Source organism: Rosa rugosa, chromosome 7 (genome assembly GCF_958449725.1).
Source record: "Rosa rugosa chromosome 7, drRosRugo1.1, whole genome shotgun sequence".
NCBI lineage: Eukaryota > Viridiplantae > Streptophyta > Magnoliopsida > Rosales > Rosaceae > Rosa > Rosa rugosa.
Window position 1 is genome coordinate 38,166,584 of NC_084826.1, and position 21,638 is coordinate 38,188,221.

Below are 21,638 nucleotides of genomic sequence, written 5' to 3' on the forward strand. Positions count from 1 at the left end.
AAGCCTCAGAGATTGTCCCAATGTCATTGGGTTGGTTGGCAGAATTTCAAGCAGCTCGCATTACTACCCGGTTGGGGTTGGCAGCTCGTCCAGTACCCAAATGGTCGAAACCACCAGCTGGCTTTGTAAAGTTGAATGTTGACGCTGCTTTTGATCAGACCTTGTGTCGTACGGGTTTAGGTGGGGTGTTCCGAGATCATGTAGGGACTTTTCTTCATGGGTTTCGACATTCTGTTACAATTGCTCAATCAGCTAGACATGCCGAGCTATTAGCATTGATACTGGGAGTGCAGTTGGCCATTGATAATCATCTTACACCTTTGATTGTGGAGTCGGACTGCCTGGACTTGGTGTCAGCATTGTTCTCATCTTCATTGGATTGTTCGGAGCTGGGTTTTTTGCTGGTAGACCTGCGCGCTTTGTTACATGAAGCATTGGATGCTCGTGTGCTCAAGGTAGCTAGGCAGGCCAATAGTGTGGCCCATATTTTGGCGCAGGAGGCTAAGCATGATGATTTTCAGATAGATTATTTCTCAGATATTCCTCCGTCTGTGGAGGCTAGTTTAATCAATGATTGTAATGATGCTTCATCAATGAATTAGTCTTTCATTCCCCTAAAAAAAAAAAAGAAATCAAAGAGCTCCGAGAAAACATAGAAACCATGTGACAAACTCAGCGAGGAGACAAAAATAATTTATCCCATCCCACTTTATGTCTTTATCCCAAAACACAAGAGGAAAAAAAAAAAGAAAAAGAAAAAGAAAACAGGGGGCAAGGGTATAGGAATAGGAGAGTTAGGGGGAAATGCGATAGAATAGAAAGGGGGGCGATCTAGAGATTTGGAAGCGGAGAAAGGAATGTCGTCAGGGAGCAGTAGGATTAGAGGAGGAGGAGGAGAGAAGAGCGGCGTGGGTGTGGTGGTGCCGTCGAGCTCACGGTTCGTGACTCAGACGGTGAACGGGTCCCACCAGTTCCTCATCAAAGGCTACTCTCTCGCCAAAGGCATCGGCGTCGGAAAACACATTGCCAGCGAGAATTTCACCATCGGCGGTTACCAGTGGGCCATCTACTTCTACCCCGACGGCAAAAACCCCGAGGACAACTCCGCCTACGTCTCCGTCTTCATTGCCCTCGCCAGCGAAGGCACCGATGTCCGAGCCCTCTTCGAGTTGACCCTCCTCGATCAGGGCCCCGACGCCAAGCACAAGGTCCATTCCCATTTCGATCGATCCCTCGAGAGCGGGCCCTACACTCTCAAGTACAGAGGCAGCATGTGGTCTGTAAATACTCTCTCTCTTCTTTTCTTTCTTTGTGATTTCCCCCATTTTCATATCTTGCTTTGCTTTCCGTCCGTTCAGGGGCTACAAACGCTTTTACCGACGCACCATGCTTGAATCCTCCACCTTCCTCAAGGATGATTGCCTCAAAATTAACTGCACCGTCGGCGTTGTGGTTTCTGCCATTGATAGTTCCAGACTGCACTCCATTGATGTCCCTGACTCTGACATCGGAGCACATTTCGGTATGTTTTTGGAGAACGGGGAAGGCTCTGATGTTACTTTCAATGTCTCCGGGGTTAAGTTTCCTGCTCACAAGCTCGTATTGGCTGCTCGTTCCCCCGAATTCGAGAATGAGTTCTTTACTGGACTCGAAGACGACGACAATCAGGAGATACTGGTTGACCATATGGAGCCCAAAGTCTTTAAGGTAGCACTTCTCACTTTGCTTCTTTTCATTAACAACCAATAATGATGGTAATTCCACCTTTAATTTCTTGTTTTTCGGGGGCAGGCTTTGCTTCACTTCTTATATACAGATAATCTTATTGAGGATGAGGAGTTGTCAGAGTCAAGTTCATCTTGCATGCATTCTTTATCCGACATATTAGCTGCAAAGTTGCTAGCTGCAGCAGACAAATATGGCTTAACAAGGCTTCGACTCATGTGTGAATCTGTTCTCTGCAAGGATATATCTGTCAATTCTGTTGCCAATATCCTTGCCTTAGCTGATCGCTATTCTGCTGTCGAACTAAAATCTGTTTGCCTCAAGTTTGCTGCTGAAAATCTAGTCGGTACGTCTCTCTCTTCTTCTGTTTTAACTTTAATGTATCAGAACACAAGCAGTATATGAAGGCCAGTGACATTGCTGTATGGATTGCCTCGTAATTTCCGATCAGGGATTGGTTAACCACTCGCAGTAACATTAAGATTCCATCTCAAGTATGCATTTGACTTTGAATTAGTTTTATCCTCAGTCTATTAATCAGTATAAGAAAAAACAAAGGTGGAATATGTGTGTTATTTTTCTGCTCGTTTCTTCAGTAATTTTCATGAAAGGTTTCCATTTAGTCATTGTCTTCTCCATTGGGTTATTTATTGTTTTAATGGCTGTTCTTACTCTCGTAACTGGTTGAATAGCTTTTAGAGGGATGATATTGGTGATCGCCTCTTGACATGGCTGTTTTACTCTTCATTTAGTTTTTTCCGTTCAGTAAATCCGTTTTGTGTAGTCCTGTTGTGTTCTAATGGTGCTGAAATAAATTATTTAGAAAAACTGATCCCTAGGATTATTATTACTATTATTATTTTGTTGAAAAGATGATCCCTAGTATTTTGTACTACTGTTTACAGATACTGTAATGTCACCACAGCAGTTGCAAAGTAGGATTTTCCGGGTTATTTACTTCGGATACTTTTTACAAATAGGATTATCTTTGTTTTAGGGGCTGTGGTTCTGTTTCTTTAGGTACATTAAGGCTATCATCTCACAGTTATTGGGTAATACTAAACTTTCTGCTAGATTCCTGCCTTAATAAATAGTTGTACCGGACTCTTGATTCTACTTACCAATATTGCTTGCCTTGGATCTTCAAGGTCCTTTGAGCAAAATCAAGAGTGCCCAAAGGAGGTTTTCTTGAATAGCACCCAATGTAGGTGTTCTTCATTTTTCCTGTAGAAGGCCTTGAATGTTGATTACATATGGTATGGTGGCTCCTCATTGAGCACTGTGGTGCATAAATATTGTAAGGAAATTTGATTAGTAAGGACAGGAGTTGATATTGGATCAGAATGGTTTGGGTCAGCGTATGATGGCTGGGTTTGTTTGCGTAGCCTGTAGGGCAGGGATTACTGTGTGTTCATGGGTTTAGTTTATGAACATGATATGCATATGATTAAAGGCTTTGTATGGTATATTTAGATTCAGGTTGACTGAAGAATGCTGGAAAGTTGTTTTATCTAGGATCTTATCAATCTTGTAGGTAGTTTCTTTGGGTTATACTCAATTTGTTTGGATGATTTGGCAGATTGTATGTAGATTGGATTGTTCAATCTTCTCTGTGGACAGGACCTTTGCATTCTTAGAATCCCAATTAAAATATAATAATAATATTGATGCCAGTTGATTATCAATTTACATCATCATGGCCTCAAGTTAAGTCTATAAGAGCATATTCATGTTTTGATGTCTTATATAGAAGTCCTATTTTCCTATTCCTCTGTGTAATAAAGAAAAAAGTTACATTATTTTCTTCTGTCAGTTGTCTAAATCTTTTTTTCCAACATGGTATCAGAGTGATTTTCTCCTGGGACTGGACCAACTGCTACCCTTACCCTTCTTTTTGGCTACCATACCATAGATTCCCTTACATCTTTTCGTTAGGATGAACCCCCCCAACACACAACACAAAAAAAAAGATTCTAGCAAGCAGTACTGTCGGTATCTGCTCTCTGCATTGACAGGTGCAAATAGGCAGAAGAATAGTTCTTTACCTTAAGTTAAGTCTATTAGATTAAAATAAGGTCGGATAGTTTTAATAGCAGAGCATTTTCAAGATTTTGGCCAAAACTCTGGTGATGTGGAGTAGGAACATGGCCAATGAAATATTTGTGGAGGCCTTATGAGGGAGTCCTAGGGCAATGAGATTCTGGAATCTGATAGTGGAAGAGGGGACAGAAAAACTTTTGAACAGTTTACCAATTAAACATCATTTTGTGTTTCAAATCCATTGTGTGGAAAAACAATTTTTTTTTTTTGGGGGTGGGGGGTTGGGAATGGATGAAGGAAAAATAAATCATTTAATAGATTGGGAATTGGTGATGCAAGTGCAAGTAAAAGAAAGGGGGATTTCAGGAGGAAAAAAAAACTCATTATGTTACCCTGTCATGATGAGTGGATATGGACTGCAAGCAAAGCAAATGGCTGGATTCCAATATTGTGCTTCAAGGCTCTAGCCGTAATCCTGGCAAGCATGGTATCAAGTCATTTACTGCTTCCAGTTTTCTGGTGGGGAATGGGATTTGGGTTTCAACTGGGTGGGGATATGTGTGGCAACCCAAATCTCAAAAGCATAACTTCTTTACTGCCTGGATGTCATGGAAGTTGAGGAACTCATATCCTAATTATATGAAACTGAAAGTGTAGTGCCGGTTTCATTCCATTTAGATCAGAGAGGAAAAGGTGTTGTTTGTTGAGGAACATTTGATGCACAACCCCACTCATACTCAGTTTATTCCCTCTTTTGTATTTGGAGGCCAAAGTACCTCTAAGGTATGGGTGTTAGCATGGATTGTTATTTTGTATATTTTTTACTTCAAATTCTATGAACAAACTAGAATAGAATACATCGAAGCTAAGGGGACATAGACCTTACCCAGCAAAAGATGAAAAGAAAGGTATTATTGAACGTGGGAAGATTAAAACCTGTGATATGGTGCAGTGAAGAAGGCCTTCTTTTTGTCTTTCTCAGTGGTGTGATGTGAAATGTGTCTAAATTATCCAAATGCTTTAGCCTTTGGAAAAGATCATTTAAGGAGGCTATGTTGAGTGGGTCAACCCAGCTAATTGTCTGGCCCATTTGAGGGGAAGACACTAAAGCTTTATGTGAGAAGAAGGCAATGGTTTTGGGAATGTGGTGCTATGATAGCTATCATTTTGGTTATTTGGATATAAAGAAACAAAAGGATTTATGAAGATGTGAGGGAGGAGCTTGATAATTTGTGCGATAGAGTTTGATTCTGGGTGTCCTTATGAGCATCATTCTCTTTGGATGGCCATCCCATTCTTAAACGTTGATGACCCTTGCACTAAATGATCCTCCTATCATTATGACCATGGCCTGCACAGATGACAGGCTTAAAAGCAATTATTTGATTCTTACATTTTAAAAATTTAGACTTTATGAGTAGCTCCACCCTTAATGTGTCTCTTCTTGTTTGGAATAACTCTATTTTTTGCACGGAAGTTTTCTTAGCTGCATTGACATATTCGTAGCAATCATATTTGATCCAATGTTTGAGATTGCAGTCCCCAAGGACTGAGAGGGCTTTGGATGACTTTTTTTCTTTCTTTTTCTTTTTTGTCAAACTCCTGTATATTGCATTGATATAGTTTTCATCCACCATTTTTTATACATATACCTCTAATGTTTGCTTAATTTTTAAGGCTGCAACCTAGATGAGATATGAGATGCTCAGGAGAATTTTCTTATTCTCATTCAGTTTTTTTTTTGTCTACTTGTATTGGCTAAACTCATGTTGATTTTATTAACATCACATGCCGATATATTTTGATTTATTTCACTTAAATGACTATGTAAAGCCATATATGACTCCCTTCTTCCCCGTCATAAGTTGCGTAATTCTGCTAAGACAACATTCTCTGGATTTGTTCATCTGTAATCTATAAACATAGTCAAACCAATCTTAACCCCATACATTATGTCAATTAATGTTTGTCCTAGTTGGTCCCTTATTATTCAGAACCCAGAATGTGGGGCCATAGGATTCCTTACTTCTACATGCTATAATTCTGTTCTAAACTTATCGCTCCTTTAAATGTAGCTGTCATGGAAACGGATGGTTTTGAGTTGCTCAAGGAAAACTGTCCACTGCTGCAGTCAGAGCTTCTGAAGACAGTTGCAGGAAGTGAGGAGGAACTAAGCGGAGGGGGAAAGAGTCAAAGCGTATGGGCGCAGTTTTCAGATGGTGGGAATTCAAATGATAGACGTGCAAGACAACAGACCCTGCAAAATGGAGAGAGAGGTCAGAGAATTTGGGTCCAGTCTTTGGATGGCAGTGATGCTAGAGGAATGAGTCCTGGGCAAGAAGGTTGATATGCTAAAATAAGTTGTATCAGTTTGTTGGTGACACATATGGCAGATAGAAATGTAAAAAGAAGAGAAACACAAGAAACCAGATATTGCCCTGTAATTTTTCTTCTGTTTGTGCTGTATTAGCAATAAGAGGTGGGATCTTAAGTTTGAACTACTCGGTAGCATTCTTTTTTACTCTTCTGGTAAAGAGGTCTCCATAATTCCAGCTGTCAATTTCGGCTCGCCTGGGCTGCCAGCGACCGTGCCTCCATGTCCAATCCACCAATAAGCTGATGGCAAAAACAAGGTTATAACACATAAACAGCAACACAAAACAGTCCAAGCATGTGGAATAGCAAAAAATTAATACAAACTTCTTCACAATCTTGATAGAAATAAAAAAAATTAATTTAAATTCCATATCACAGAGGATGTTATACTCTATGGGGAGTATTTTATGACTGGTTGTCTACGAGGATTTCTAAATCTGCACATTTGACATCTCTCTTGTCAATTATTAAAGGGAAATTTTTAAGAACGGTACATAAACTTAAGACCACTCCGAATTAAGGTGACCAACGTTTGTGAAACCCAACTTCAGTACATGGACTATGAAACCCGACCCATGTTGGTGCGGAAAAATTTCACGGAAAATCTCCCCACCCACTTCTTCTGACTGGAGCGGGAGTGGGGGCTTCGTGTTCCAGGAACAGGGTCATGATCTTTGGACTTGGGTTTTGTGCTTGGCGTTCTCAGCCTCAGGAAGGAAATGGGTGGGGGTACCTGCAAAAGGTACTCCGATGCTTAAGTCAATTACAACTTGAATTGGGATGGATTTTGGAACAGATTGCTTACCTCGAAAGCTTAATTCTCCCGGCATTTATAGGTGAGCTAATCTTTAGATCCCAACCTATTGGGAGAAGAGCTACTTCTATGATCATTGTGTTTGGCTCCAATTTTGTTGCAGCTGGTCAACAGTCTCTTTTCTGCGCGGGCGTGCCAGCACCGTTCGGGTGCGGTCGTCGGGGATGTCCCTTGACCTGACTTCTTTTCAAGCGATTGTAGACGAGGAGAGCACCAACCTCGTCATGGGGATTCTTTCTGCCTCGTGGTGAGGACTTTGCTGAAGTTTCTTCTTGTTAACACAATCGATACTCAATATTGTAGATCGAGCAGAGCGACATCACCGGGAAATGTTGAGATCTTGCTAAAGCATGACTTTAGCTTGGCTGGGTTGCTAGGGCGTTACCCTTGCTTGGCTGGTTCTGTAACCGTTGTGGTCGCGGCACTACCGTCGGCTCCCGAGGAGACTAGGACCGAAGCAAGTTGACAGAGGGTTTGGTGGCACTGAAAGTCGGCTTCTGAGAAGACTAGGACTAGGAGTGTGATCACCGGTAAGAGAAAGAGAAAGAGAGGGAGAGGAGTTGCTCTTAGAGAGGTTTGCTCTAGAGAGAACTTAGATCATCTTAGAGATGTTGTTGTTGAATGTGAATGTGTGTTTTAGAATGAGAGGAGAAGGTGTTTATATAGGGAAGAAAAAGAAGAGTGAAATGATGAGTGGAAGAAAAATAATGAAAGTGGAGTATGAAAGTGATTTGTAAAATATGGAAAAGATAGAGAAATGATGAAATGAAAGCAAAGCATGAAGGTGTAGAAACATGGAAGTGATGATGATCTATTAAAGAGATTGTCTTGAAAAATATATCTAAGGAAAAGAAGAAAAGCATCTAGCTTTCTTCATGTGGGTAGGAAACATGAACATGTGAATATTGAGCTGGTTTTAGGTCAGTTTCTGCCCCTTTATTCCTTCAATTATTTCTCCAACAAGCCTTCAGAATGAGCCTTCGACTTCTTCATAAAAAATGTTCCACTATGAGTGTAGATCATCCTGACAAATTTTCAGAGCTTTATTCCATGCAGTTGGGCTGGAAATGCTGCTGGACCTCTTACAGGTCCAGTTTTCCAGTTTTGCTTCTGTAGAAAATTGGACCGATTGTTTGAAGGCCTTCCACTCAAAAATATCTCTGGAACTCTTCATAAGAAATGATCCTTGGGCTGTCTAGAATGGATCTGCAGAGTTTCAGCTCATTTCAAGTTCATTTGGTCAGTCTGCCGCCCCTCCTTCCTTGTTTAGCTCGGTTTCTCCTAGCCGAAGTAGGAAAATGTGCTAAAGTTGACTTTTCATGTTTCCATGTTTCCATGCTTCCATAGTAGGCTTTATTTAGCCTCTAAATATATATTTCGAACTTCTCGACAATATATAGCTTGAGCCACTGACATTGGCTCAATTTCTCCAAGATGTGCCTTGTCAGGTCAAAATGCTCATTTTGGGTCCAAACATTGCCCCCCAGACCTCGAAGTCAAAGGTCTTCATCTTGACTGAAGAGGTCTTGAATCAACACTACTCTTATAATGTCGTTGCTCCAAAGCCACTTGTATTGGCTTGACTAAAATTACTTGAACAGTAGCCTCTCTCCCTCTTAATTATACATAGTATACATATATTAATCGCCAGTCTTCCTTCGCGAACCATCCTTTGCGAGGCCATGTAATTAAAACCACTTCGCTGCCAACAATTCGCAACCCAGATTTCGCCACAATTATTAGCAAAAATATTGATTTGACCTCCTCCACTGCTAATACCATACTAGGCATATTAAATGCCTCTTGTATATGTGCCCAGACCAATACCAATGGCCTCTTAAGTATATTAGCAAGTTCCAGCCACTATTAGGCAAGAACACAATTTTTTGCATCCTCCGCGACGCACAAATTTGAAACTCTTTTTGTAATTTTGTATTTATTTATTTATTTTTTTTTAATTTTAATAAGACATTGTGAATCAAGGTTTAGACATGCGACCCAAGTATAGTCGCCTAGACACAAATTTTCTTTCAAATCTTTTGGGCAACCTTACTGAAATGGCCAGGTGGGGGAGGGCGAACAAGAGAGGCAGAATCCATTTTGGCATGAGCTACTCCCACATAGTGGTTTAGGCCCATTTGCACGCACTTCTGGATTCAAGAACCTGTCATGAACGTTGTCCCTTTTCTAGACACCATTTCACATAGGCTATACTTACTAAGATGAGAAAGGTCATAAGTGTGAAGACAGTTCAACAAGTGTTAATAAAAGCCTCCCTTAACCTTAAGGGACCTGAACTAGGCACCAATAAGGAGTTTAGGCCAATAGTAACAAAAGAGACTTCACCTATTCCGTTATGATTCACAAATGACGAAAATAAAAATGAAAACTGAAAATTGACAGGAAATTTAAAAACAAAGAAAGAATTTAGCAGCACTATATTTAGCTAACCTCCAGAAGGCCACGGGGGAGGCCATCTATGCTTCACTCCAAGCTCCGGTGTATCAAAATTTGTAGGGTAAAAATTCCTCCTGTGAGAGCTCCTGCAAGTACTACCGCCTGGGTTGGGTTCAGGGCCAACATACTGAGAATGACAGGTTTTTTGATAAGCCTGCTGAAGATGACGCCGATGAGGACACCGCCTGATTTCTCGTCTAGCATAATTGTCTTAGTAATATTTAGCACTATCTTTTCCTGTTTTGTAATCACGAAGAAACTTGTTTGCTCTTATACCTCACTTTCTTGCTATGATGGTCTGAGCCTCTTTCATTTTGAAGTTGTATCCTGTGACAAGAATTTACTATGAAATGAATGAATTTTGTTAGGGTGAAACGACCATGACAAGTTTTCCCTCCTAGAAACTGACCACGAAATGAAAGAGGCCCAGACCATCATAGCAAGAAAGTGAGGTACAAGAGCAAACAAGTTTCTCCGTGATTACAAAATAGGAAAAAAAAAAGGAAAAGATAGTGCTAAATATTACTAAGATAATTATGCTAGACGAGAAATCAGGCAATGTCCTCGTCGGCGTCATCTTCAGCAGGCTTGTCTGCCGAGTCCATTCCTGGGATCCAGTCATACTCTGACGAATGCACTCCCATCCCCAAGTCAAATGCGTCTGGTTCATCAAAAAACTATCCTTCTCGGTCTGCTGGCCCTGAACCCATCCCATGCGGTAGTACTTGCAGGAGCTCTTGTTAATCTCATTCTGGTTCAGCTCGAATTCCCTTACTCTATTGACAATCTCATTTCCCAGCTTGGTCCTCAGCTCGCTGACGTCTCTCTCATTGGCATCGACCACCTGGCATTTTTCCTCAAAGGCTGCACGTGTTTCCTCCAATTTTATTGCATTGGCTTCAGCTTCTTGTCGAGCTTCTTTTATGAGTCTCCACAACTGGATTTCGGAAGCTTCCATCCCCATCATGAGATGTTGTGCCATCGATGAAGACTACATTTGCAAAAAGCAATATTATGAAGAGGAAAAATTAAGTGATGATTGGAAAACAATTTGCAATGACAGGAAAAGATGAGATGATAGAATTACCAACTACAAGCCTAGGGCAATCTGCGTCGAGATATCTTTCATGCTCAAACCGGAAAGCTTCTCGTGGTCAACATCATTTAGGGCCAAAGCTTGCGCCACCGCCAAACATGCCTCTTTGTCGAAGGCAATTGCCAGCACGTAAGAGTCATCACCCCTTTAGGAAGGTGAGCTGTAAAGAGGGCTTCAAGAGTTCAAGTTTGACGATGAAACATTTGGGCGAGCCACAAAGTTAGTGTCAGAGAGGAAAATCGCTGAGTGGTCACTAGCTGACTTGCGTGGTGAATTCAGGAGATTGGTTTGAGGCAGGGAGAGTGTTTCTGAAGCTTCCTTGTGGCCGCGACTAGATTCAGCCTCACCGCGAACCTTCTCAAATCTGTTGCGGGCATTTCCGGTACTACCCTCAGTCAGTTTTGGGTTCTTGGCGGATTTTCTTCCTTGTGGTGCAGGCAACTTAACACGCCTGATGTTCATCTTGACACTTTCTTTTTTCTCCAACTCCTCTTCGATCTTGAGGCTTGCTGCAAACAAAGCAGGAGTATGTTCAGTAATAAAGAATTTGTGTTCCAACTCAATGACCTGTAGAAGTAGTTCTTCTCCCGATAGATTGGGATCTAAAGATTGAAGACAACAAGAATAAATCGCTCCTGCCCGAGATTTCGAGATGTCCTCAAGCTCCACCTTAGAGGTAAAATGGGCAGCACTCCATTTTCGGTGCAACTAATGTTCTTTTATCCAAGCTGTGCATTTCTCATTGAGGAGGGAATCCACCGAAACAGGAACGTATGCTACACATAAGAAGGAAAGAGCGGCGTCAGAATTTTGCATGAGAAAGTGACTGCGAAGTAAATGAGGGAAACAAAAAGATGTAAAACCATAGTTACATGCTCACAACATATGCATAACAATCATAATAGGTTTAAGGCTTACCTTCAGCAATAACAGTCATGGATTCCATCTTATGCAACTGCTTAACTCGATCACTGAATATAGTCTTCTGTTACTTACCAACTTGCTTCTCAATGGACAGAACAATATGCAATAGTCGTGGTAGTAATCAGGGACCAATTCATCTGTATATATATGAGACTTAAACCTCAAGAAGCTTCCCATTAAAGCATTCCTTGTCGGTTTAGGTTTCACTATTAGATTCCTAATGTATCACAACTTGTAGCCTTTCTTGTCGACTAAGCAATGGATTACTATCCTTAATGAATTGATACACTATTCATTAAGTTACTAGTATTGATTTACTGTTTGTATCCATGTTAAACTAGGATTGATATTAAGCTAATCATCAATTACTTTATGATGATATGTGTTATGTCCATATTTGATCTTACAATCTCCCCCTTGGACTCACACATATCATGCTCGATGATTTGCACCAGAGAACATCAAAACCTACTTAACTTACTGAAGTGCGCGCCAGATAACAAACTCAAATCGAAAATCCATTCCAACATGGTCAGATCACAGTTACTTATGTAGAGCAAGAAACAGTATACATTTTAACAAAAATGCAGAGTTTCAAAACCACTAACACAAGCTTCTGCAATCTACATATGTTCAACCAGAAGTGATACAATATATGTTAATGTGTATCAACAAGTAAACATATATTAGGTCCTACTTTATGTTTCTAAAACCAGAAACTCAAACAAATTTACTGAACACTGATGGCTTAAAAAATATTGCTTGAACCTTAACATCATGCTTCACATGATTTAAGCCATCTGATAGCAAGTATGATATTCAAAACAAGATGATAATTTCCAAAATAAAACAATAAAGCTGCAGCAAAATCATAACTGGAAATACCTCAAAAGTTTATTGATAATAATAAAATCTGTCATTACAAACAAGTTGTGATAAATAAAGTCAAAAGACCACAACTAAAAAAATACAAGAACTAAAAAACCTTAGAAATTTAAATTGCTCCAACTGGATTAACTCTCTACTGAACCTAAGCATCTAGACTAGCTAAAACTCCAATGTTGGCTGTATGCTTCTGGAATGCTGCTACTGACAATGCCTTGGTGAAGGGGTCTGCTAGCTGTGAATTCGTGTCAATGCTCAAAACAGCTATCTCACCATGCTTAACCCTTTCTCTAACACTGTAATACTTTAAATCAATATGCTTAGAATTATTTGATCTTTTACTGTTCTTGCTAAAGAAAACTGCAGCTTCATTATCGCAATAAATCACAAGTGTGTCTGCCACAATGTGACTTAACACTTTGGTCTGCATCAAGAAATTCCTGATCCAAAGTCCTTCACACACAGTTTCATATACTGCAATAAATTCAGCTTGCATGGTGGAGGTTGAAACTAGAGTTTGCTTCATGGTTTTCCAAGCAACTGCACCTCCTGCTAGCATGTACACGTATCCACAAGTTGACTTCTTGGAGTCTGGATAATTCCCTGCGAAATCAGAATCTGAAAATCCAACGAGGTTCAGATCCTCCACTTGCCTATAAACTAGCATGTGACTTTTAGTTTTCTGCAGGTATCTCAACACTTTCTTCCCAGCTACCCAATGTTCATGGCCTGGATTAGATTGAAATCTCGATAAAATCCCTACTGCAAAAGACAAGTCTGGCCTAGTGCAGACTTGTGCATACATGAGACTTCCTACAAGTCTAGCATAAGGCTTTGAATCCATATTTTCTTTCACAACATCACTTTTGGAACTTTGCTTCTTGGTTAGTTTATCACCCTTGGACATGGGGACTTCTCCAGCTGCACACTTCTCCATACCAAATCTCTTCAAAACTTTGGTGATATAATTCTGTTGAGACAAACCAAGTAGTCTCTGTGCTCTATCTCTTTTAATCTCAATGCCTAGTACATAGGATGCTTCTCCTAAGTCTTTCATGTCAAAATTCTTTGACAGAAAGCTCTTGGTGTCTTTAAGCAGTTTAATGTTACTGCTAGCCAAAAGTATATCATCAACATAAAGTACTAGGAAAATAAAATTGTTCCCAACTGTCTTCAAGTAAACACACTCATCAACAAGATTCTCTGTAAATCCAAAAGTAGAAATCACAGAATCAAATTTCTTGTACCACTGTCTAGAAGCTTGTTTAAGGCCATAAATTGATTTTCTTAACCTGCATACTAAGTTTTCACTTCCAGCTTGCACAAAACCTTCTGGCTGCTTCATATAAATCACTTCATCTAGTTCACCATTCAAAAAGGCTGTCTTAACATCCATTTGGTGTAGCTCCATATCAAAGTGAGCAACTAAAGCCATGATTATTCTAAATGAGTCTTTTGTAGAAACTGGAGAAAAAGTCTCAGTAAAGTCAATGCCCTCCTTCTGTGTAAAACCCTTGGCAACTAATCTTGCTTTATGTCTCTCTATATTGCCATTTGCATCTCTTTTGGTTTTGAAAACCCATTTACAACCTATAGGTTTCTGATTTGGGTCAGGTTCAACTAATTCCCAAACTGCATTTTGACTCATGGAATTAATTTCTGCTTCCATTGCTAGCTGCCATTGATGAGATTCACTACTTTCAATGGCCTGGTTAAATGTAGTTGGATCATTGTCCTCTGCACAATCTATTTCAATTTCTGCTTCTTGCAGATAAACAATGTAGTCACTATCTTCCCCCCATAAGTTGGTTTTCTTGCTCGCTGTGATCTTCTAGGCTGAGGGTTGTCAGTTACGTGGTCAGTTACCTGACCAGTGACAGTTACTTGGTCAGTTACGTGGTCAGTGACATGACCAGTGACAGGTACTTGACCAGTTACTTGGTCAGTGACATGACTAGTTACAGGTACTCGACCAGTGACTTGGTCAGATACTTGACCAGTTACATGGTCAGTGACTTGTCCAGTGACAGTTACTCGGTCAGTGACATGGTCAGTTGCTTGACTAGTTATAGGTACGTGATCAGTTACTTGGTCAGTTACTCGACCAGTGACTTGATCAGTTACTTCTTGTTCTAAAGGCAATGCTACGCTTATATTCTCATCCGACACAATTTCCTCAAAATCTGAGGATAAATCCTCAAGGTTTGTATTGTGAACTTTTTTCACTTAGAAACTTTACTTGATGTGTTTCAAAAATTCTAGGTGAATGATAAGCAGAATATAATTTATAGCCTTTAGATTTATCTGGATAACCTATAAAATAGCAACTAACTGTCTTAGGATCAAGTTTATTCAAGCTTGGATTATAAATCCTAGCTTCTGCATGGCATCCCCAAACATGGCAGTGATGAAGACTAGGTTTCCTGCCACACCAAAGCTCAAAAGCAGTATTTTCTATGGCTTTGCTAGGTGTTCTGTTGCAAATATAATTTGCAGTTTTTAAAGCCTCACCCCACAGAAATTTAGGCAAACCTGTTGTACACATCATGCATCTAACCATGTTCAAAAGAGTCCTATTCTTTCTCTCTGCAACACCATTCTGTTGTGGGTTATAGGGTGTTGTATATTGAGCTTTAATTCCATTGTCTTGTAAAAACAAGGCAAATGGACCCTTTTGTTGGCCGGATTCAGTGTACTTGCCATAGAACTCACCTCCTCTATCTGATCTTACTGTTTTGATTTTCTTTTCTAGTTGATTTTCTACTTCAGACTTAAAGATTTGAAAGGCTTTCAATGCTTGTGCCTTTTCTGAAAGTAGATAAATATAACTGTATCTAGAAAAGTCATCAATGAATGTGATAAAATACACATTTCCACAGATAGTTTGATGCCTAAATGGTCCACATATATCAGTGTGTATGAGTTCTAATAAATTTTGGCTTCTATATGCAGTCTTCTTTCTAGTATTAGTTATTTTTTCCTTAAAGCATTCAACACAGTCTGTTAGATCAGAAAAATCAAGTTCATTTAGGATGTTGTTTTTCACCAAAATTTTCAGTCTCTCTTTTGAAACATGGCCGAGTCTTCTATGCCATAAAAATGCAGACTTTTCATTTAGTTTGGTTCTTTTAACACCTGTTAAAGTGCTAGTACTGTTAGTGTTATTTTCAACAAGTAAAATTTCTTGTTGAGCCATTGAACAATTTAACTGTAAATAATCATTCATAATAACACCAGAACCAATTTGAACAGAATTTTTAGAAATAAGAATTCCATTACTATCCATAACAAGTCTACAACCAGATTTTACTAAAAGAGAAACTGAAACCAAATTCCTTCTCATGGAAGGTACATAAAAAACATTGTCCAGAACTAATAATTTTCCTAATCCTAAATCGAGCTTTAAGGTTCCAATAGCCTTGACTGCTACTCTCATGCCATTTCCTACACACAGGTTCACTTCATCACTTTTTGGGATTCTCCTCCTTATGAATCCCTGCAAAGAATTTGTAATATGAATAGGTGAGCCTGAATCTATCCACCAAGACTGTGGTTCAACATTTATAAGATTAATTTCTAAGGAAAAAACTGTATTAGAAAAAATCTTACCCTTTTTGGCTAACCAGTTCTTATAGCCAGTGCAGTCCTTTTTCATGTGTCCTACTCTTTTGCAAAAGTAGCACTTGAACCTGAATGGCCTGTTTTCCTTGGCCACTACAGCTGTTGAACTCTTAGTTATGGCTTTGGTAGGCTTGAGCTTATTCTGGGGCTTTTTCCTTTTAGGCTTCTCAATGAGGTTAATGGTTGTAGCAGGTTCCTTTTCTTCCTTGATCCTAGATTCCTCATCCACACAGATGGATATAAGTTCATCTAGAGTCCAGTTTCCCTTTTGAGAGTTGTAACTGGTCCTAAGATGACTAAAACTGTTAGGCAAGGAATGTAGTGCATAATGCACTACTTGCTCATCCCTAACCCCCATTAAGAGTTCCCTGAGTCTGCCATTTATATTGATCATCTTCATAATATGTTCTCTAACTCCCCCTGAACCCATGTACTTCAAATCATGAAACTCCTTGGTTAGCCTAGCTGCTTCTGCTTTTTCACTTTCTTTAAACTTAGCACCTATGAGTTCCAGAAAATCTGATGCTAGCTCAGGCTCTTCTATACTTCCCCTGACAGTCTTAGACATAGATGTTCTGATGAGGTTCTTAGCCATTCTATTGGATCTATGCCACTTCTTGTAAAGGTCAGTATCTTTCTTGGTGCTCTTTTCATTTAACTCTTCAGGCTTATCCTCAGTAAAGCAGTAGTCTATGTTCTCATGCATTCCCATATAATTTTCCACAGAGTCTAGCCAAGCTCTATAGTTGGTTCCAGTTAACATCAAGACACTGTTCAAGTTCATGTAAGAGTTACCTAAGGAGCAAAACAAAATTCAAGTGAGTTCTCAATTTTGTAAAGAAAATTAATTTTAAGTTTTCTGTGTTTTATTTAGCTTTAAGCAACCAAAACAAGAACATACAGAAAACCTAAACAATCCATACTTGCATTTATATCAGTCCATAACCAAAAACAATGTTAAGCAACACTTTTGAGCAGAAGCATAACATTCTGGAGTTCTTTATCAATATGCCATGTTTAATGAAAACAAGTTATCCAAATAAATTTATCCACATCTTTAGACAGAAGAAAAATTTCTAAGTATCCGAATTTATTTTCATCAAACATGCATACTGCTGTTTTGTATTCTAAAACCACACTTGACCACTTCTTTGGAAGATAAAATTGAAGCATAGTTTTAAAACACAAAACACAATTTTAGTTTTGTTACTCGATCAGGCACAGTTACTTGGTCAGTTACTTGGTCAGTTACATGACCAGTTACATGTACCTGATCAGTGTTTTCTGCCAACATCAATGAAGGATGCTTTGTGCATCATAATCACTTATGCCAACAGAAAACCACAAAACACATGAGCTTTTATATTCTACCCAGATCATTGTCTTTATAAGAAATTTAAGCTCATGCATCTGTCAATTTCAACGATGTGTAAAATTTGGGAGATTCTGGTTCTTCATACATCGTCATACGATCACAGATGCAATACCATATAAACAATCAATTCAACATGCATATCAATTCACACATACACATTGAAGCACAGACAATTGTTTCGATTCCAAGAATCCACAGAACAATCAAGAAATTGTAAATTTCATCCGGTCACCATCTACTCTAACCTAACGCACGCCGGGAATGCTTCTAGGGTTCTTGAGCACAATCAAAACTTAATTATCATGCTATGAATCGAAAACAATTTTCACAGAAAAACCTGTTTTTGCTTTTTCCCCAATTTGCTGCTTAAAAAATCATAGCGGAAGCGTGAATTTTATATTTAACCAGATGCAGCAATCGACTTAAGTAACTTACCTTTGATCAGGTACCTGACCAGTTACTTGGTCATTTACCTGGTCAGTTACTTACTTGGTCAGGTACCTGATCAGTTACATGTCCAGTGACTTGGTCAGTAACCTGATCAGTTACATGACCCGTAAAGCAAAAAACCCTTTAAAAATTTTATGTTTGTTTTGCAAAACCCTAAAACGATTTTTCATATTTGTGAGCCTATGCTCTGATACCAATTGTAAAACCATAGTTACATGCTCACAACATATGCATAACAATCATAATAGGTTTAAGGCTTACCTTCAGCAATAACAGTCATGGATTCCATCTTATGCAACTGCTTAACTCGATCACTGAATATAGTCTTCTGTTACTTACCAACTTGCTTCTCAATGGACAGAACAATATGCAATAGTCGTGGTAGTAATCAGGGACCAATTCATCTGTATATATATGAGACTTAAACCTCAAGAAGCTTCCCATTAAAGCATTCCTTGTCGGTTTAGGTTTCACTATTAGATTCCTAATGTATCACAACTTGTAGCCTTTCTTGTCGACTAAGCAATGGATTACTATCCTTAATGAATTGATACACTATTCATTAAGTTACTAGTATTGATTTACTGTTTGTATCCATGTTAAACTAGGATTGATATTAAGCTAATCATCAATTACTTTATGATGATATGTGTTATGTCCATATTTGATCTTACAAAAGAGGCATACCAACGCGCTTGAAAAAAGCTTTAGGGATGATGGTGGGAATTTCCGGTGCAGTCCATTCGCCTTGGACCATAAGCGCTTTGCTGTTCCAGCCAAAGAAGTTACACGTCGACCTTTCTTCAAAAACTTTTCTGTGCGGGCGCGGCGACAAGTTGAAGAACCAGTCGGTATTGGCAATGTGCACCAAACGATGACAAAAAAGGAAGTCGTTGATCCCAAGTGACACCTCCCACTTTTCCCCATGACTAACAACCTCGCAAGAAGCATATACAAGTTTGGGTTGAACTGCATCGGGTGCAAACCCAATATCCGCCATAGAATTTGAAATAAAGGGTGGAGGGGAAACCTAAAGAATCAGAGCTGATGGGGGGAGAGCACAAGAGCATCACTTGGGATACCCTTACCGAAAAAAACGTCGGCGCCAGCGGGAATTGCGCAAATCGACACCCGATCCGAGTCGACGATATTTTCTCTTGTCCTTTTAATCTAAAATTCTTTGGGCAACCAAACATGAGTTCGACCCCGGAATCTTCTTCCGTAGAGTCCTCCAAGCACTCTCTCCTTGACATGATGGTTAGAAACAAGGGAGAGGCTAGAGTTGTGGAAAGAGTATGGGAAGTGACCGGGAAATTTAGAACAAGAGAGCAACTACATAAATGAACTTTTTAGAGAAAAGAGATTAGGGAAAGCAAATCGGCTCTTACCCAGCTAGAGGTGTGTCGTTTCAAAGCACCCGGAGTCGCGTCAAGGAGCCATCGCCGGGTTGTAGAGCGACTGAAAGATTTTTAAGGAGTGAGTGGAGGTTGGATCAGAAAGCTTCAGAGAGAAATGGAGGTTGAAGAAGAAGGCTTCAGAAGTGAAGGGCCGAACAGTGAGTGTAGTGTATTTACGAGGAAGAGGTTGAACCAATTAAGAAGTCTAGGGAAAAGAAAGGATAAAAATAGGGAAGAGAATGGGATGCATGGGGAACGCAAATGAGGAGTAAGGAAGGATCTGGAAGTATTTAAAAGTAATATTAAAAAATGAGAGTAAGAAGGGGTCTCTTTTCCCGAAGGAAAAGTGAAGGGGGGTCTAAATTTAAAAAGTACAACACATGGGAGTCCTTCATAGGGTTGATTGGAGGTATGAGAAGAGAGGGTGCAATCTCATGTAAGCTTCCCTCGAATAATGAATCTGGGGCCCCACCGCAGTGAGAGGGTCGTTCTTAAACAGAAAGATCGCGTTGCGGTGAGATTTCATGTTGCGGTGGGGAGCTTATAAACAGATTGCGTTATGGTGGAAATTTCATGAAGAAGAGAGATTACGTCACGGTGGAAAGTTTTGTGGTCGGATCACGTTGCGGTTAAAAATTTTCTTCTCAGGTAATACCTTAGGTAACTGACATGATGAATATCGACGGCATGACTCGGAAGATTTTTTCTTTCTCCGCTCAGGTTCTCGCGCAAAAAGAAAAAGGGAGCATTGTGGAGCTGAAAGTTTTCGAGAATGACTTTTGGGCACAGCAAGGGGGTATCCCGCTAAGGAACAGATATCTAGTTGGGCGGAACACAATATCCTCGAGAATGAGATCCCCTTAGGGTGGGTTTAGTTGATGCGAAACATAGTCCCCTCAAGGGTGATATTCCCTCAAGGTGGGTTTAGTTGAGGTGAAACACAATCTCCTTAAGGATGAGAGGATTCTCTCGAGGTGGATTTAGTAGAGGTGAGATACAATCCCCTCGAGGTGGATATGGGCATAGCGGAATCGGTCAATGGATTTATCTAGATCATCCAAAGTCCCAGGTAATCGGAAGCACTCCCCCACGATGTCAAAGGAGTAACGTCGTGGATCCACTTGTGCATGACTTGCGGATCAAACTTGCCACTATGCGCACTAGTCGAAATATCCGTTCAAGCTTGCCTATAAATGCTGGGAGAATTAAGCTTTCGAGGTAAGCAATCACTTCCAAAATACACCCATCCCAATTCAAGCTATTACTGACTTAAGCATCGGAGTACCTTTTGCAGGTACCCCCACCCATTTCCTTCCCAGAAGTTGAGAATGCCAGGCACAAAACCCAAGTCCAAAGATCGTGACCCTGTTCCTGGAACACGAAGCCCCCACTCCCGCTCCAGTCAGAAGAAGTAGGTAGGGAGATTTTCTGTGGAATTTTTCTGCACTAACAACCCACCTTCCATACATGCCGTTATCTTCTCCATTACGGAGGATGCCACATGTCATATTTTCAAGGGCAATTCGATCTCTTCAAGTTTGATTGAAAAAAAAAAAAAAAAAAAACTGGTATGTAACACCAGCAATTGCTATTGACACCCAAGACTTCTCTCTACACCCAGTTCTCTCTCTCCTCACCATCTTCCTTCAGTACATCCCAGCACGAAATCAACAATTACTATGGTTTTTCCATGGTGATGTCAGATTCGCCGGAGGCATCGCCGTCGCACAGTCAGATCTCCGGGGGAGGCCAATCGCGAGAGGCGACGCGGATTTGGATCCCAAGGACGGTAATTTGATTGTGGAGCTAAGAAAAGAATGAAGCTTCTGTAGAGTCAGTTCATGGTGGCGAGGAAGAGAAGAAGCAGAGCGGTGAGGGTCGAGGCGGTTCTGGTGCGAAATTTACTTACTGGCCTTCGGAAATTCCGGCTCACCGGAGAATTAAGGAGAGTCCTCTTAGCTTCGATGCCATTTTTGAAACATTTAGGACGACAGTGCGTTCTTGGCCGCCATTAGAGGTCGAAGTAAACTCAAAACCTAGTAATGGGTTTTTCTGGGTTTCTTTAGAGAGCAAAGATTGAGAGAGAAGAAATGGGTTCTTTGAAGGATTGGGGAGAGAGAGTCGTCATCATCTTCAATATTCTTCATTTTGTTGTATTTGGAATTTCCATCAGTGGCCTTAGTCATGATAGTAATGTGGTCTTTCACCATGCTTTTGCAGAAGCCAGTGTTCCTCTGCATTATCTGTGCTTGGATTCAGCTACATCAACAAAAGGACAGAAATGAACAAAAAATCGTATCAAAGTTATTGAGTTGCTACATGAAATGAATAAGAGAAAGAGAAGGAGTAAAATCAATTAAAGGTAGTGAGTGACCTGATGAGAGAAATGGTGATGATGAAGTATTGGGCTTTGAGTTTGAAACGAGAGAGAGAGAGAGAGAGAGAGAGAGAGAGAGAGAGAGAGAGAGAGAGAGAGAG

The 21,638-nt window shown here is 40.1% G+C and overlaps 1 protein-coding gene across 1 annotated transcript; it reads left to right on the forward strand.

The window, feature by feature from the left end:
* Positions 1–768: 768 nt before the first annotated feature.
* On the forward strand, positions 769–6,266 carry LOC133720428 (BTB/POZ and MATH domain-containing protein 4). The gene is made up of 4 exons (XM_062146718.1): positions 769–1,276; positions 1,359–1,707; positions 1,792–2,071; positions 5,841–6,266. Exons 1-4 carry the CDS (start codon positions 858–860, stop codon positions 6,110–6,112), a joined length of 1,320 nt encoding a protein of 439 aa, XP_062002702.1. The 5' UTR covers positions 769–857; the 3' UTR covers positions 6,113–6,266.
* The last annotated feature ends 15,372 nt before the right edge of the window (positions 6,267–21,638 follow it).

Excerpts from the sequence above, each read along its gene's own strand:
- LOC133720428 (XM_062146718.1), top strand. The coding sequence starts at position 858 with ATGTCGTCAGGGAGCAGTAGGATTAGAGGAGGAGGAGGAGAGAAGAGC. Across the intron at positions 1,277-1,358 it reads AAGTACAGAGGCAGCATGTG|GGGCTACAAACGCTTTTACC; the intron begins GTCTGTAAATAC and ends CCGTCCGTTCAG. Across the intron at positions 1,708-1,791 it reads TGGAGCCCAAAGTCTTTAAG|GCTTTGCTTCACTTCTTATA; the intron begins GTAGCACTTCTC and ends TTTCGGGGGCAG.